Below are 15674 nucleotides of genomic sequence, written 5' to 3' on the forward strand. Positions count from 1 at the left end.
TCCCGGGCGGGCCCGGGCTCCTGCGTCGGAGGACCGGTGACCTTGGGCCAGGGACACCTTCCCAGGGCTGCTGTCTGTGGGGGCCGCCGCAGAAGGCCGTTCCTCATCCCTGCACAGCTGGGGCAGCTGGCGTTCGGTTGATTGTGATTGTGGGGACCCTGGCCCGGGGTCTGCCGCTGTCACCCACAGTGGGGTGTGCGTTTTGCGAGCCGGGTCGGGCGCTGCAGCCGTGAGCCCGCAGGGCAGAGCGTGTTGTTAGGTGTTACCACCGCCCAAGGGCAGGCGCGCTGGCCGAGCGCCCCCTGCGGTGTGTCGCCGTAGCCAACAGCTGTGCCGGGCAGGCGGGCGTCTCCAGCTCTGCCCTCGTCTCCAGCTCTGCCCTCGGCGGGGCCAGAGGAAGGCCCGCTGCCGGGGGGCAGGTGGGGGAGCCTTGGACAAGGACCCAGCAGGCCTGCGGGGTTGTGGCACCCGGGAACACGTGAGCCGGTCTCCCCGGCGGTGGGAGTTTGGGCCTTGGCGGTCGGGGCAGCTAGGTGTGGGCACCTGCTGGGGACAGACCCGCGCAGGCCTGGGCTCCCTTCTGGGGGGCTCTAGGGCAGTGCTGTGGGCGGAGACAGCACAGAGGCTTAACGTCTCTCCTTTTGTGAAAAGGAGGGAAACTCCCTGTTCAGAGCAGAGGCCTGGTTTGTGCAGATAAGCTCAGCAGCTCCAGCAGGACTTAGGGCCGGACAAAGTGAGGTGCCCCGGCCAGCTGTGCTGTTTGCACCCCGGCTCCCTTGTCCGTGGCTGTTGGCATCATGTGGGTCCTCGAACCTCTTGCCAGGAGCCCCGGTGAGCAGGCCTCAACCAGGTGTCCCAGCGTGAGTGGCTCCCGTGTCCTGGGGGGGTGGGTGGACAGGGTGAGTGGGCCCGACCAGGTGACCCCCGTGTCCTGGGGGTTCACAGGGCGAGTGGGCCTGACCAGGCGTCCCAGGGGGGTGGACAGGGTGAGTGGGCCCGACCAGGTGACCCCCGTGTCCTGGGGGTTCACAGGGCGAGTGGGCCTGACCAGGCATCCCAGGGGGGTGGACAGGGTGAGTGGGCCCGACCAGGTGGCCCCCGTGTCCCGGGGTGGGGGCGGTGGTCCGCCAGGCTGCTTCTCTGGTGGAGGCCTGAGGTGTCAGTGCAAGTCTTGGCCGGGTCTCCCGCTCCTGTGTCTCTGGCCCCGTTGTGCCTTGGGCGGGTTTCCTGTCTTGAGGTTTCTCCTGGAGGAGCAGGTGGGGGAGGAGGCGGAGGTGCCGCCCTGAGTCCTGTGTGGTCTGGGGTGGTATGGGGGCGGCCGCGGAATCTCCTGCGTCCCTGGGCCGTGTGCGTGGCTCCACGCCGGGGTGGGGGGGAGCTTGCCGACACCTCGGCAGAGAGGGAGCGGCTCCCGGGACTCAGTGCCGGGCCGCTGGGCCCGTGTCCGTTCGGGGGGTGGGGGGACGCGTGCAGGTGGCTTCCTGCAGGGTGCTGGCCGCAGCCACCCCTGCGTCCCCATCTGTGCTGGCCTCTGCTCCCGGAGTGCCGCGGGGCCCGCAGGAGAGCATCTCGTGCCTCAGTTTCCCTGCCCAGGAGCCGGCCTGTCGCAGGGGTGGCCGTGATCTCTCGCCTCTGTCGTCGGCCGGTTCCCAGGGAGGCTCCGCAGTCACTGGGGAGGGATCGAGTTGGGCCGAAACCAGAGGAGTGGCCGCGGGTCAGTCTTGGGTTTCCTCCTCCCTGAGCCGCAGGGTCTCCGTCACCGCCAGACGGGAGCCTGTGTCCGTAACAGGAGCCGCCCCAGGAGGCGGCTGAGGGCCCGGTGCCCCTGGCGGAATCTCCCCACCCCCTCCTTGGGCCTGGTCGCCAACTGCAGATCCTGACGTGGAGGAGGTCGCGGGAGAGGGCAGACCAGAGTGGGCAAACGGCCAAGTGACCGATGGGAGTGGGGGTCCGTCATTCCTTGTGCGGGGTGGGGGGGGGCATGCCCCTTCAGGAAAGGCCGTGAGGCCGTCAGAGGTGTGGTCCCCAGAGACCTGTGGGAGTGCGTGTTCCCCGGGCACGTCTGTGCCGTTCGTCTGTCAGTGCGTGTGATCGTGCACGTGTGTGGTCTGTATCTGTGCACACGAGTGTGCCCGCGTGCCGTGCCTGTGCCAGCGCCTGTGACTGTGCACACGGGTGGTCTGTGTGTCCCGGAATTTTCCGGGCACTCCTCCTGCTTTGCAGTTTTTCTTCATTGGCGCCTCCTGGTAGCCGAGTGTCCCCTGGGATGTTCCCTCTTTGGGGGCCGTGAGTGTGGGATCTGAAGAAAACGTCCCAGAGGCGGAGTCTTCGCCTGGTCTCTCGGGTGGCAGCAGCGAGTTGCTGTGGTGGCCGTGGTCGGGCTGGGAGGGGGCTGCACTCCTCCAGCGTCTGAAGCCGACCCTCTCCCAGAGGTCCCCGAGGTGGTTCCCCAGGGAGCCTCCCCCTTTTGGAACCGTGGGCAAGCGGGAGATGGGGGGAGCCTGGGGGGCTTTGTCCCCGAGGCCACACTGCCCCTCCGACCATGAGGCTGCTCACGGGGGTCAGCTGCTTTTGGGTCACTCCTGGTGTCCCATGGGTGCTGGGGTCAGGATGCATCTGATGCTTTGGAAGTGAGGGCTCCGTCCTTGCCGGGAGGCCTCTGGGAGCCATAGGCAGGCCCCCCTGCCACTCCTCTGTGGTGCCGGGCTCCACGAGGCCAGCCAGATGCACACGGAGGTCACTCATGTGGTGGACCCGGCGTTAGGCGGATCATGCCTCCATCCTGTGTCAGGGACCCCAGACTGGAGCAGAAGTGTGACACTGGCCTCAAATAAAGGGATTTGTTTTTGGTGGGCGCACCGGGCGCGGGGTGAAGGAAACAGGTGACACGTACTAACGTGAGCTAGTCCGTGTGGAACTCGGGGAGCAGTGTCTCAGGCCTCCGTCCCTCCCCCGCGACCCCAGCGGTGGCCCTGCAGGCCCGGGTGGGCGGGTTCAGCGGACACCTGAGGAGGCCCTTGGCTGGGCGGGGCCCGGGCGGGCAGGAAGGGCGTCCGCTTTCCCGGTCGGCTTCCCTGTGGGGCACACGCGTCCCTGAGACGGCCCTTCCTTCCGCTTTCCTGGGGACCTGGGGCGGGAAAGGCTGGCGCATGGTCCCGGGATAGGATGCCGTGCATGGTGCGAGCAGGCGTCTGGGGCGGCGGGCGGTGGGGGTAGTTGTCACGGTTCTTGCCCTCATTCTATTTCCTCTGGTTTCGACACGGAGAGTGTTTCTGTTTTAGCCAGAAGTGTGCCGTGAAAACCGCGGGGACTGTGACCTGAGCCTGGCAGTGTTTGCTGGCTGGACACAGAACTCACCCTCCGGCCCAGGAGGAGCCTGCTGGCCTGGGTTCCGGAATCCAGGTTGCAGCACTGGTCCTGGATGTGATGCGTGGAGGGCAGGGGGCAAGGCCCAGGGGGTCAGGAATCCGCTGTTAGGGGCTGTGGAGCCGAGAAACACCTCATTCCGGCCGTAACGGGGTTTCAGAGAGGTCCTGGCCACGGGCCGTGCTCCGGGGTCGGGCACCGGATGCACCGGGGGGCCACTGGGGGGGACTCCATCCTGCTGGAGGTGCCCTGCATGTCTGGGGTCCAGCACAAGCGGAGCAGAGCCTGCATTTGGGGGCAGGAGGGGGGTGGCCGCCGACCCTCCCAAGTCAGTCTGTGCCCCTTTCTCGGGAGCGGTTCAGGGAGAGACACTGGTAAATCCTAGATGCAAACCTGGAGGCCGAGGGAGGTGGGGAGTGATGTGAGGCTCACTCAGGAGGAGGAGACCAAGCCAGGGCAGGGCGGCTGATGGACGCTGTAACCCGAGAAGGGACAGGGATGCGGGGGGGCTTCTGGCCCTCGGGGCTGCAGGAGGACACTGTTGTCAGCAGCAACTGGGGCTCTGGGCTCCGCTTGGTAGCAGACCACCGGGGTCTGGGCTCTGGACTCCTGGTGGGTGGCTGGCCTCCCTGCCTCCCTGTCCCGGGGCATCCCTGCCCTGCCTGCTGCATTTGCACACACTTCTCTCAGGGACAAGGGAGCCAGGGCTGTGCAGCGCGCCTGGAGTCTGGAGGGCAACCAGATTCAGGCTTGGGGGAGGGAGGCGCTGTCTGCCAGGATGACCTTGCCCCTGGTCACATCCGATCTTCCCTGACCAGGGCTTGAGATTGCATTTAGCGGAGTCAGAACTGGTGTGTGTTGGGGGGCGGGGGGATGGCGGGTGGGGAGTTGCCTCCAGGACTGCGGGGCGAGCTCTGTACCCTAACGGGGGCAATTACGGGGGCCTCAGGAGGACGAGGCAGAGTCCCTGTCTGGATGCGTGTCCAGCACTGCGGGGGCAGGGGGCAGCTTTCACAGAAAAGCTGAACGTTTTGTTGAACATTTTGTGTTAAGAACACAATTGTGTTGTGTTGTGAACAAAGCGTGTTGAACGTTTTGTGTTAAGATCACGGGGTGAGGTGTGGCTTCGTCTGAAGTAGCCCGCACAGGAGGGGACGAGGACAGCGCTGCTGGCCAGGACCTCGCACCCCACGCCCACCTGCGCTCCTTCCAGGTTCCAGTTACTTCCTGAGACTTTGGGCCCCAGACCGGCAGACGCCAGCCGTCCGGTCCGCGCCGGGGCGAGCGCGTCCGTGGTCTCTGGGTCCCGGGCCAGGGCTGGGCCTGCTCACCAGTCGTGTGGCCCGTGGAGCAAGTGCAGGTGTTTGCGGTCGCTGAGGCTGTCAGGCTGCAGAGAGCAGTGATCCCCGAAAGCGCTGGTTTCCGCAGACGTCTCTGGGCTGGCGGGCTGGGTGGGGGGCTTTAAACGGGCTGATCCTATGTGCCGTGAGGTGGGGCAGGGGCAGGGACTGCCGGGCAAGCTGGGAGCGGGTCAGGGTGGGTGGGAGGCAGGACGGCGGCCTCCCTGAGGATCACACACGGCTGTGTGTTGAGAGCCCCGTGCTGGGCTCTCTGCAGCCTGTGGCCTGGCCACCTGCTTTTGTCAGTCAAGTTTTATCGGCACGTGGCCCTGCTGCTCGTTCACACCTTGTCTTTGGTGCACCAGGTGCTTGCGATGGCACTGTGGCCTTTTACAGAGGAAGCTTGCCGGACCTGTGCTCTAGGACCTTTCCCCCCTTGCTGTCTGTCCTGGCATCAGCACGCTTGAAGGATCTGGGTCAGGAGGCTCGTAGAATGCCACAGAATTGATGCGTGGCCATTTGCTTGGGGTGGTTTTCAGGAGAAACGCTTTGAGGCAGGAATGCCATGGGGCGTCCTGTCACTGTGTGGCTCGCGTGGCCCCAGACGACCCTGGTACTGGGCACCTCCCCTTTGTACTGACGATACAGGGACCTGCTCCTCTGTCTTTCACCCAGGGGGTTCAGGGTCTCAGATTTTTGCCTGAATTTCTTCACACACTGGTTACGAGTGGCGGTCTGAGGCCTGTGTGCCGGCGTGTGTGAATGGTGCCTGCCCGTATGTGTGTCTTCCGGGCCTCAATTCTGAAATTTTCAGTCTGTCGTTTCTTCGAGATAAAACTTGCTTCTTTATGTACGAGTGAGCCCTACACCGTGGGAGTTTCTCTGGCTTTGCTTTTTAACATTTGTTTGTTTTTGAGAGCACACGCGAGCATGTGGGGGAGGGGCAGAGAGAGAGAGGGGGACCCAGAATCCGAAGCAGGCTCCCGGCTCCGAGCTGTCGGCACAGAGCCCGATGTGGGGCTCGAACTCACGGACCGTGAGATCATGACCTGAGTCGAAGTCAGATGTTCAACCGACTGAGCCACCCAGGCGCCCTGCTTGATACATTTTTTTAAAAGCTCTCGCTGTAGAGTTTGTAGAAGCTGTGAGGCCGTGGAGAGTCTCTGGGGACCCGTTTCTGCCCCCTCTGCTGCTCTGTCTTCTGAGCCGCTGTGGGAGACGCCTCTCCTGGTAACAGGCACTTTCTCCCTGTTGCGGCTCTTCCTCTGGCTTCACCAGTCGGCCCGGCAGTGTCCTTTATCGGAGGACGTGGGCCACGTGCTGCTCTCCACTGCCCCGTCTCTGTGCTGTCCCTGTTTCCGGAACATTCCACGCCTGTCTTTGCCCTCTGTGGTGTTGCGTCCCTGAGGGGCCGCTTCTGTGCTTGTCTGGCGTTGTCTCAGGCTTTCCGGTGAAGTCACCAGTCACGAGTGTTCTCCCTGGGTGTCGGCTGGCTTGTGACCCTGGTGTTAACCTTGACCTTGGTTAGGTCAGCGGGTCGGCTTCTCCCCCAGGGCGTGCTTGCCTTGTGATGTGGAGCAGGTCTGGCGCCAGCCGCCACTGCAGCCATCGTTCCCGCGGGGGCTTTTCCGTCCCCATCCCTCCCTGTGGCTTAGCGGGCGATGCAGCCCGGCAGGTGCTTGTGCCGTCCCCCGTTGTTCACCCGCGTGTGGACTTGGTACGTGTACTGTGACCTCGGACACAGATTGCTTTGGGGGTGGCCAGCGGGAGCCCCGTGCTGGTACTCTGTCCCTTCGATGATGTGCTGGGGTGTCCTCGGCCGACAGGGGGGACAGGCAGGTGGAACGGTCACAGGTGAAGAGCCCGCGCCCCGCACACCCGCCCCAGCGGCCTGGGTGTGTGCCGTGCGCTCACAGACACGCAGGCCGGGTCTGGAAGCGCTCACCCAGGTCTCTGGGAAGGGGACCCCGCTGAGGCTTTGGTCTCCTTAGTTCTCCGGGGTCTGTAGTGCAGGACTCCGTCTGCGCTCAGGGCACTCGGGCCGCTTCTTTGCGCCCCGCTGGGGTGAGTGTGGAGAACGGCATTCGGTGGAATACGGTCGTTTGTGTTCCGTGTACTGTTTTGTCCATCTTTGTTTCTGCTTTTTCTTTCTCTAAGCGTGAAACACGGGTGTGGTTTCAGAGGCCACGCGAGGAGGCGCCGGCTGGTGAGAGCACAGGGTTAAGGTCCGGAAGAAGCTGTGGGGTGCAGACCACGGACCGGCTGGGGCGAATGGTGGGTTGTGGAGGTGGGAGGGGCGGGGAGCCCTCGGGGTCTGCCTGGGCTGAGGGATTCTCTGCTGTGCCCAGTGTGGTGGCCCACCACCGCTGCCCCTCGTCACCTTGAGCCGCCACGGGGACAGACTGGTGGACACCTCCCACCCCTGAGTGTCTGGGAGGATGCTGACCCTCCTGTCCTTTGGGGATTCTGTCAGAAAGTTGGACCGTGGTGGGGGTCACCCCACAGGGCCTGCTGTGAGTCTCACCCGGTGCCCTGGGGTCTGAGAAAGCTGGTTTTGGAGACTTTCCTGGGGTCCTTGCTCTGGGGAGCCTCCCTGCGTGGCGGGTCGTAGGTCAGGACACCAGATGGTGTGGCAGGAGGCGTGTGGCCTGCTTGGGGCTTGGGGCTTATTCCTGAGCAGAAGGCTGCCCCAGAGTCCTCTCCCCGGACCCCGGCAGGTAGTGCCACCACTGCCTGGCATCCCGGCACCCGCGGGTGAGCGCCACGTGCCCTTTCGGGGGCTAAAACCCTGTGGTAGACACATTCTGTTCTGTGCTTCTCTCCTGACGTCCGTGGGTGCTGTTCTGTGTGCCCAGGATCTTAAACTTGGGCAGACCTTCATCGTGGGCTGAGCTGTCTTGAAAACCACGTGCCCGCCGATGGGCTATGCGGTCGCCGAGCAGTCTTTTTATTCTAACTTTTTTGTAAGAAGCACTGCGGGTCTTGGTCTGGGGCCATCTGGTTATCGCAGGGTTTGCAGACGTGGCTGTGTCCGCCTGGACCCGCCCCTGCGAGCCACACTCCCAGGACGGGTGAAGTCGGGGCGTCGCTTTGCCCTGAACACATTACTCGTGAGGTTGAGGCGTACAGGCTCTTCTTGACGCCTGTTGTGACCCTGGAGAAATAGGTGGGGGGCGGGAGCCATCACTCACTTACTGGTCGAGGGCCTGGCTGTGACCCCGCCTGCATGGAGGTCGCCCTTGTCCTTCCTTTCTGATGCCATCCATGGCACAGGGTGACGGCCGTGCCGAGTGTAGGCTCTTGGCAGAGGGTTGGGGGATGCAGGGTCCGGGGGGCACCGTGCCTGTGGGCGGGGCACCAGGTGGCAGGGCCATGACCCCGGCTTCAGGAGCAGATGGTCGGGGTCGCCAGCCGCTGTGCAGCGGGGAAGGTGCTCCTTTGGCGCCTGCTCCTTCTGCAGACCCTGTGGGCAGCCGTCTGGCACCAGGAGACACTGCCGCGGCCTGTGTGCGGGCGGCTGACCACCTCCAGCCTTGTGGGTGGAGCTGAGGCACCCTGGCCTGCCCTGGGCCTTCGTGTGGGCACCGAGACCACAAGGTGCAGCTCCCCCAAGGCAGGCAGACCGTCTCCCCGTGGTCAGCTGCTGCCTGGGAAACGGGACTGTCCTGTCGGGGGGGGGGGTCCTGGATGCAGTGTAGGCCCCCCTTCCCCGGCATGCAGCTTGGGTCTTGCTGAGTCAGTGGGGGCTGCACTTGACTCGTTGGAGTGGGAAGTGCAATCCAGGGTCCTGCCTGGAGGGGCGGGCGTGTGTGTGCGCGCGCATGTGCGCACATGCGTGGGGGGGGGGTTGGGGGGCAGGGTCCTGCCTAGGGGGTGGGGCCATGTGCCAGTGTGTGTGCGCAGGGTGGGGGGAGCCAAGGGTCCTGGAGTCTCAAAGGTCCTCCCCCAGGCCTTTGGGGAGGGGCTGGGCCCGCACGGGTCTGCAGTGGCCCCTGCCTCCTTCCAGCTGCTCCTAAAACTGACCTGGGCGTTTTCCCCACCAGGAGATGGAAACTCGAGAGAAAACAGCCCGTTTATTAACCATGTGGATGTGGAACCGGAGAACTGCTTTGAAGGGAAGAACATGGCACTTTTTGAGGTGACTCATGCTTCCTTCTACACAAAGTGCGAGGGCCGAGGCTTCACTCGGTCACATGACAGGGCCGGGGCCCCGAGACCCCGCGGTCTAGTGAGGAGCTGGGGGTCGGGCGGAGGGCTGGCCTCCTGATTGGGCACTGTGCATGGGGGGAGCCCCACACCCCGGCTCTGTGGCCTGGAGCCCCGACCTCTGCTCCTGACCCCAACTGGGGACCCTGGTGTGCAGGCGTCCGGGACGTCGAGGGCCCGCATCAGCCCTGTGTGCCCCGGGTGTGGGGCTGGACACCGCAGGGAGCCCTGCTGGGCGTTGCTCCCGTGGGTTGGGGATCTGGGTAACTAACCCACAGCTTGGCCCCAAACAGGAGGAAATGGACAGCAATCCCATGGTGTCTTCGCTGCTCAACAAGCTGGCCAACTACACCAACCTGAGCCAGGGCGTGGTGGAGCACGAGGAGGACGAGGACAGCAAGAGGCGAGAGGTCAAGGTGAGCCCCCACCCTTCCCCCTGTCCCCTCTCCCCCGTCCCATCTCTTCCTTATCCCTGGGACACTCCCTGAGTCCCAGCAAAACGCTAGCTTTGTCTCTCGTCTGCACGAGGTTCGGTTAGGGCAGACGAGGGCTTTTTCCGACCCCACGGTGATCATTCCCCCGGCTCTTGGCCCTGCCAGCACTGCCCACAGGTGCTGTGTTTCAGGGATTATGAAGCAGGGCGGCGGGCAGGCCAGCAGGACGAAGGCGGCCCGGGGCCTGGGCACCTGGTCTCCCCTCGAGGGGTCGAGCATTTTCTGCCGGATTCCTGCAGCCGGCTGTGGCAGCCTGGGGGCTCCCTGGCCGCCTCTCCCTCCTCCGCGCACTCTGCCCCTGGCACCAGCCCTGCGTGCACGGAGTCCCTCCCGCATCTTGTGTGCAGCCTGACCTCGGCTGTCAGGAAGTCCGGCCACAGAAGGCACCTCTTACTGTAAACCAGCAGAATGGATTCTCCCATTCCCTCGACGCTTGGGCGCGTTTGCTCTGTGTTTGCGAAGTGCCACCTGCTTAGTCTGGAGTGAGGGACGTGGGGTGTGAGGACTGCCTTGCCCAGCCCTGGCCCGGCCGCCCTCCTGGGGGCAGGGAGCAGTGCCCTGAAGGACGCTCCCCAGTCCTCGGGAGCCCATGGTGGCCCTGGTCGCAGGTTATACCATGGATGCTGTGGGCCAGGTGCCATGCTGACAGATGCTCTGGGGTTTCCCATGTACCCCGGGCACTGCCTGTGGCCTCAGAGGCTCTTCTCCGGTCCAGACTTTGGGAACCGCGGGCGTCTTCTGTGCAGTCAGCACCCATCGGTGCCTGTCCCTCTGTGCGCATGCTGGGGCTTCTGTGATGTCCACTGCCTTCGGAACAGGTGCTTTGCCGTGGTGGGCCCGGGTGTGCCGGCCCCTGTTGGCTCTCCCCGCTGTCCCCAGGCTGCCCAGCTCGGCCCGGTGTGTCCTAGCCTCCCCTGCACGGAAGTGCAGCCCAGACCCCTCAGCATGGTTTCTGTTGGGACGTAATCTAAGTGTCCAGCCTGGCGAACCTGCACAGCACGTGGCTTGGACCCGTGGCCAGGTTAGGACCTGGGACAACCTGCCCGTGGGGCAGGTCAGCTGTCTGTCCTCTGTCCCCTGGAGACACTGGGGCAGCTGCTGCAGGCTGGATTTCGGTCACAGGAGGGATCCGGCCACCCTGGGACCCTCAGCACACCCATCGTCACCAGGCGGACATATTCTGGGTGGCACGAATCAGCCGCCCACTTAGGGCCGACCAGGTCCTCTGGGGATGGGGGCTTCCCTTACTGTCCCCTGTGACCAACCAAGCACAGGAGCTCATCCCCAGATGTCCACCCCCTCCCCCCCCTGCCCAGTGAGGGCTCTGGACCTCCCGGCCGGCCGGGCTGGTCCACCAAAGCCGCCTGTAGGAGCGAACTGCAGGTTCTTCCAGGGTGACTCGGGTCTTGCCCGACGCCAGGTGCAGAACAGCAGTGGACGCCCTGCGTCAGCTGAGGTGGCTGCGTGGCGCTTACCTGTGAACGAGACGCCGCCCCCTGCCTGGCACCACCCTCCCTTGGCCAGTGCGTTCCCAGTTTACACAACTGGAAAGTCCCTGAGTTGCTCTCGCCTGCCCCGTGGCCACTCGAGGGGGCACACAGAAGCCAGGCATCCCATGGGCGGGCAGGCCCAGGCCCTGCATTAAGAGGGAGCTGAGCGTCCCAGACGTGAAGACGCCCACGCGCTCGGGGGTGCCCTCAGAGGGTTTTCCCCAGGGTTGTGGGGTCCCATGGGGCTCTGTGGCCCTGCCCCGTCCAGGCTCGTGGGGGCAGGCGTTCCTGCGTGGAGACCAGCCCTTTGGTCCTGAGAGTTTACCTGCCTCCTTAAATGTGGGTACAGCCTGCTGCCCTCGGGGAGCCCATCCCTGGGCCGCGAACCGGCAGAGCTGCCTCCAGCCCCTCGACTGCAGCCTGTTCTCTTTCACAGGAAGTGATTTCAAAGCAAATCTTCCCCATTTTTTTTGTTTGTTTTAACTCCCTGAACTTGAGAGGTTTTTCCCTTGAACATCATCTTGCCTCTTCAGACAGCCCTGTACCACCTGACCGTGGTGTCATGCCAGCTGTCGGACAGGACGGGCTGGGCCCCTGGCGTGGTCTGCCCGGCCGACGTGCTGAACTTCTGTCCCGGGGCCCCCGGGGCCCCCGGGGCAGGGCCGTGCAGCCCCCGGGCCCCCGGGGCAGGGCCGTGCAGCTGGATGCCTGCAGGTGAGGGTCCAGCCTCCCTGGAACCGGAACTGCTGTGCTCGCTTCCAGAGCCCGCGCATGGGCACCTTCATCGGCGTCTACCTGCCCTGCCTCCAGAACATCCTCGGCGTGATCCTCTTTCTGCGCCTGACGTGGATCGTGGGGGCGGCTGGCGTCCTAGAGTCCTTCCTCATCGTGTCCATGTGCTGTACCTGCGTGAGTGACTGCAGTCCCCGGGCGGGTGGCGTCTGGACGTCAGGGACCCATCCGTGTGGGTGGCCGGGGGCTCTCCAGGGCGCTGTGCCCAAGGGAAGTCGAGTCTTGTGGGGCCGGTGGGCCGGGACCAGGCCGGTGACGGGCCAGCGGGACTCCTGTGCCTGCGTCCGTGAAAGGATGCTGGGGCGCACATCCTGATGGCCGAGGGCTTTTGAGGGGCGCTGTCAGCACTCATGAGGGTGCTGTGTTTTGACGAGGTCCCTTTCCGGTTTTGAAGCCCCTGGGCTCCCTGTTCGAAGGAAGGGCCCACGCCAGTGACTTGCTCAGCCCCAGACCCCGGTTCCCCAGACCCGCCTTGCCCTCATGTCTCCTCTGCACAACTGCACCAGGCCTCCTTCCCACTGCTCGTGGGTCTGCCGTGGCCTCTGTGTCCTGGGCACACAGCCTTTCCTGCCTTGCTCTCACTGTGGGGACTGTAACTGGCTGTTCTGATCCCCCGGTGCCACCTGGAGCCCTCTGGCTAAAATTCGGACAGCACAACAGGCGAGAGTCCCTTGACCTGGCCCCCTGGGGACCTGCCTGTGCCCCCTACAGCTCTGTGGGCTGTGGTGTGGCTGCCTGAACTGTGTCCCCTTCCTCCCGTGACACTGCTTTTACTGGAGGAACCTGGAGGTTATCGGGAGTCATTGCCACAGAAACTTACAAACCAGGAATAAGAGAAGAGGCTTCTGTAAGTAGCAAATGTGCCCAGCAGGACCCTTAGCCACACCCCACGGCAGGTGGACACTCGGGCAGGAGCCAGCCTTTCACTCCAGGTGGGGTCCTGCGTTGGGTGTTTCTGATGGCCTGCAGGAGCCCAGCTTTGGGGGTCAGGTGGGAGATGATGAGGAGCATCCCGGAGCATGCCAGAGCCCACGTGGCTGGTTGCTCGCCAGCTCCTTTGCGATCGGGCCGGCGCGGCTCCCGGTGTGTTCTCTCTTTTGAGAGGATCTCCGGTGTCTTTGCAGACGATGCTGACCGCCATCTCCATGAGCGCCATCGCCACCAACGGCGTGGTCCCAGGTAAGGGTGCCGGGAAGGCCGAGCGGAGGGCCGCCCTCCTCCCTCGGCGTCGCAGCCCACCGATGCAGCGAGAGCTGGCGTCCTGGTGTCCCCCAAGGGCACCAAGGCGGGGATCCTGTGCACACTTGTCCCCTGGCACCTGGCCTGGCGCCCGAGCCTGCTGGGAAATCGGGCCTCTCTGGGTAGGAACCCAAGGGAATACTTCCCCGGTACTTTGTGAAATCTCACCTCTGTCCACTGGTTGGAGGTGCTGGTGTTTTACGAGTTGATTCTTGCCTTTGGTTCTGGAGTTAATTTCCCCCAGACCCTAATCCTCTTTCTAAACCGAGTCATTTCTGCGGCTAAACTGAAGCGCCACAGCGGGCAGTCCCTGCCTCAGGCACCCTCTGACCGGTGTCAGCGGCCGGGATGCTGGAGGGCCTGCTGGGGCTCCGGTCTGTTGGGGGACCTGGCTTGGCCTGGGAGCCTTGGAGTCACGGCTACTTGTAGTGACCGTCCCCGGGACAGGTGACAGGTGGGCAGTGAGCTCCAGGTGAGGAGGGCAGGGAGGGACCGTGTGTTCCATCTCCAGGTCTTGGGGAGGCTGCCCCCGGCCCGGAGCCGCCCTGGCCCAGCGGGCAGCAGCCGTGTAGGCGGCGTAGACCCAGGTGGCTGTGCTCCCCGCCCGTCGGGGGCTGGGAGGGGCCTGGTGTGGGATCCAGGGTCAGCTAAGGCGTCGGCCGTGCTCTGGTGCAAGACGGTGCCCACACGGCCCCAGGTGTCCTCAGCCTTTTTGGGGCAGAGTGCACAGAATTGAGGTGTTGGGTTCACCTTCAGCAGCATGGTAAGTGGTGCGACCCTAAGCTGTTTCCTCCTCTGGTTCGCAGCGGGCGGCTCCTACTACATGATCTCGAGGTCCCTGGGGCCTGAGTTTGGAGGGGCTGTGGGCCTCTGCTTCTATCTGGGCACGACCTTCGCCGGGGCCATGTATATCCTGGGGACCATTGAGATTTTTTTGGTAAGTGCTTTGGTTTGGGCTGGTTTTCCAGAGCCTGAGGAGCCTGTCCCTAGGCGCACGGGGCCCCTCAACCGGCCCCTCACCATGTCCCTCTGACACTGCCTCCTTGGGCTCTCGAAAGAGGCTGACTGCGTCCGTCTCCTCAGAGCCCATGCAGCTGTGACCCAGTATCCGTTGGCCGCCCGGCGGGTGGGCCCCGGCGTTCTTGCCCAGCGGATGTGCTTGCTGGGCCGCAGGCCTGAGCCCAGGGTGGGCCGGGGGGCCGGAGCCCAGGGTGGGCCGGGGGGTCCTGAGCCCAGAGTGGGCCGGGGGGGGGCCTGAGCCCAGGGTGGGCCAGGGGGTCCTGAGCCCAGGGTGGGCCGGGGGGGGCCGGAGCCCAGGGTGGGCCGGGGGGGGGCCTGAGCCCAGGGTGGGCCGGGGGGGGGCCTGAGCCCAGGGTGGGCCGGGGGGGGGCCTGAGCCCAGGGTGGGCCGGGGGGTCCTGAGCCCAGGGTGGGCCGGGGGGCCGGAGCCCAGGGTGGGTCGGGGGGCCCGGCCTTCAGGGCTGTGGCCGCTGGAGGAGGTGGGGCTGCCAGAAGAGAGCTCCTTGGCCACGAGTCGGTCCTTTCTGCTGCCCGCGCTTGGTTCATGTTGCACGTGCCCGGTAGGGCCTCCCAGGTGGTATCATCACTCTCAGGTGGTCGGCCCGCGGGTGCCCCCTGGCCTTGCGGACTGGGCTGGGGGTGCCACCCGAGGGCCAGCCTCCACGACACCAGCCCCAGCGCGGCATTCCTATGAGTCTTTCTTCTCTGCTCTCGTGTCTTGGTGGCGGCACCCAGGGGCCCACCGTGAATGGGTTCTGGTGGGCTGGGAGCCCGCAGAGGGGGAGGGAGCCCGGCACCGGGTCCTGCAGACAAAGATGGCCTCCCCCGGGGGGCCGTCTTCCAGCCGGGGGTGGTCGGCGGCCGCCCTCGACCCCCTCCCTCCGTCCCCCACAGACCTACATCTCCCCCAGCGCGGCCATCATCCAGGCGGAGACGGTGGGCGACGAGGCCGCGGCCATGCTGCATAACATGCGCGTGTACGGGACGTGCACGCTGGTGCTGATGGCCATGGTGGTCTTCGTGGGCGTCAAGTACGTCAACAAGCTGGCCCTGGTGTTCCTGGCCTGCGTGGTGCTGTCCATCCTTGCCATCTATGCCGGCGTCGTCAAGACCGCCTTCGACCCGCCGGACATCCCGTGAGTCCCGCGCCTGCGAACCTGTAGCTCCTCTCGTCAGCCCGGTCTGTGCCCGTGGCCGCGTGGTCGGGATCGGGGATGAGCCGTCAGGACTCTCGTGCGCCTCTGCCACCTGCGAGGATGGGACGGGTCTGGCGAAGGTCGGGGGGCGCAGGGTACTGGTGGCCCTGAGGACGGTCAGGCCCTGAGCTCCTGGGGTGGCCTGTCCTCGGTGCCCTCTGTGCGCGGCTCCCCTTGTCCTCACAGAAGCCCCTGAGTGCTTTCCTTTCTCGTCCCTCCTCCGGATGCAGATGCCGGGTCCCAGGGAAGTGGCCCAAGGTCACAGAGCGAGTGACGAGCTGTAGAATGTCCGGTGCTTGGGCCGGTGCCTGGGCCGGCCGGATGGGCCCAGCGCCCACAGGGCTGATCTGGGAGGGGCCTGGCGGGGTGGGTGGCTGCTGGCGTCGAGCCCCCCGGCCCCTCCACGTGGAGGGAGCTGCCTGTGTCAGATGCCCCAGGACGGGCCACGAGTCCGCAGCACACTGTGAGGAGCCCGGGACCCCGAAGTGTGGTCTCGAGGGGCTGCTGTGTCGACACCCGTCCCTCGCGGCTC

The 15674-nt window shown here is 65.2% G+C and overlaps 1 protein-coding gene across 4 annotated transcripts in view; it reads left to right on the forward strand.

Annotated features, from left to right (window-relative positions):
- The window catches only part of SLC12A7 (solute carrier family 12 member 7), a 54427-nt gene that overhangs the window by 22345 nt on the left and 16408 nt on the right, over positions 1 to 15674 (forward strand). For 2 of the 4 annotated variants that reach the window (XM_042998093.1, XM_042998090.1), the window contains exons 2-7: positions 8750 to 8844; positions 9206 to 9328; positions 11659 to 11805; positions 12813 to 12867; positions 13734 to 13864; positions 14841 to 15082. In XM_042998093.1, coding sequence (XP_042854027.1) covers positions 8750 to 8844; positions 9206 to 9328; positions 11659 to 11805; positions 12813 to 12867; positions 13734 to 13864; positions 14841 to 15082 — 793 coding nt within the window. The other 2 variants (XM_042998100.1, XM_042998097.1) reach the window with 2 other exon arrangements.

This window comes from Panthera tigris, chromosome A1 (assembly GCF_018350195.1).
Source record: "Panthera tigris isolate Pti1 chromosome A1, P.tigris_Pti1_mat1.1, whole genome shotgun sequence".
Lineage (NCBI taxonomy): Eukaryota > Metazoa > Chordata > Mammalia > Carnivora > Felidae > Panthera > Panthera tigris.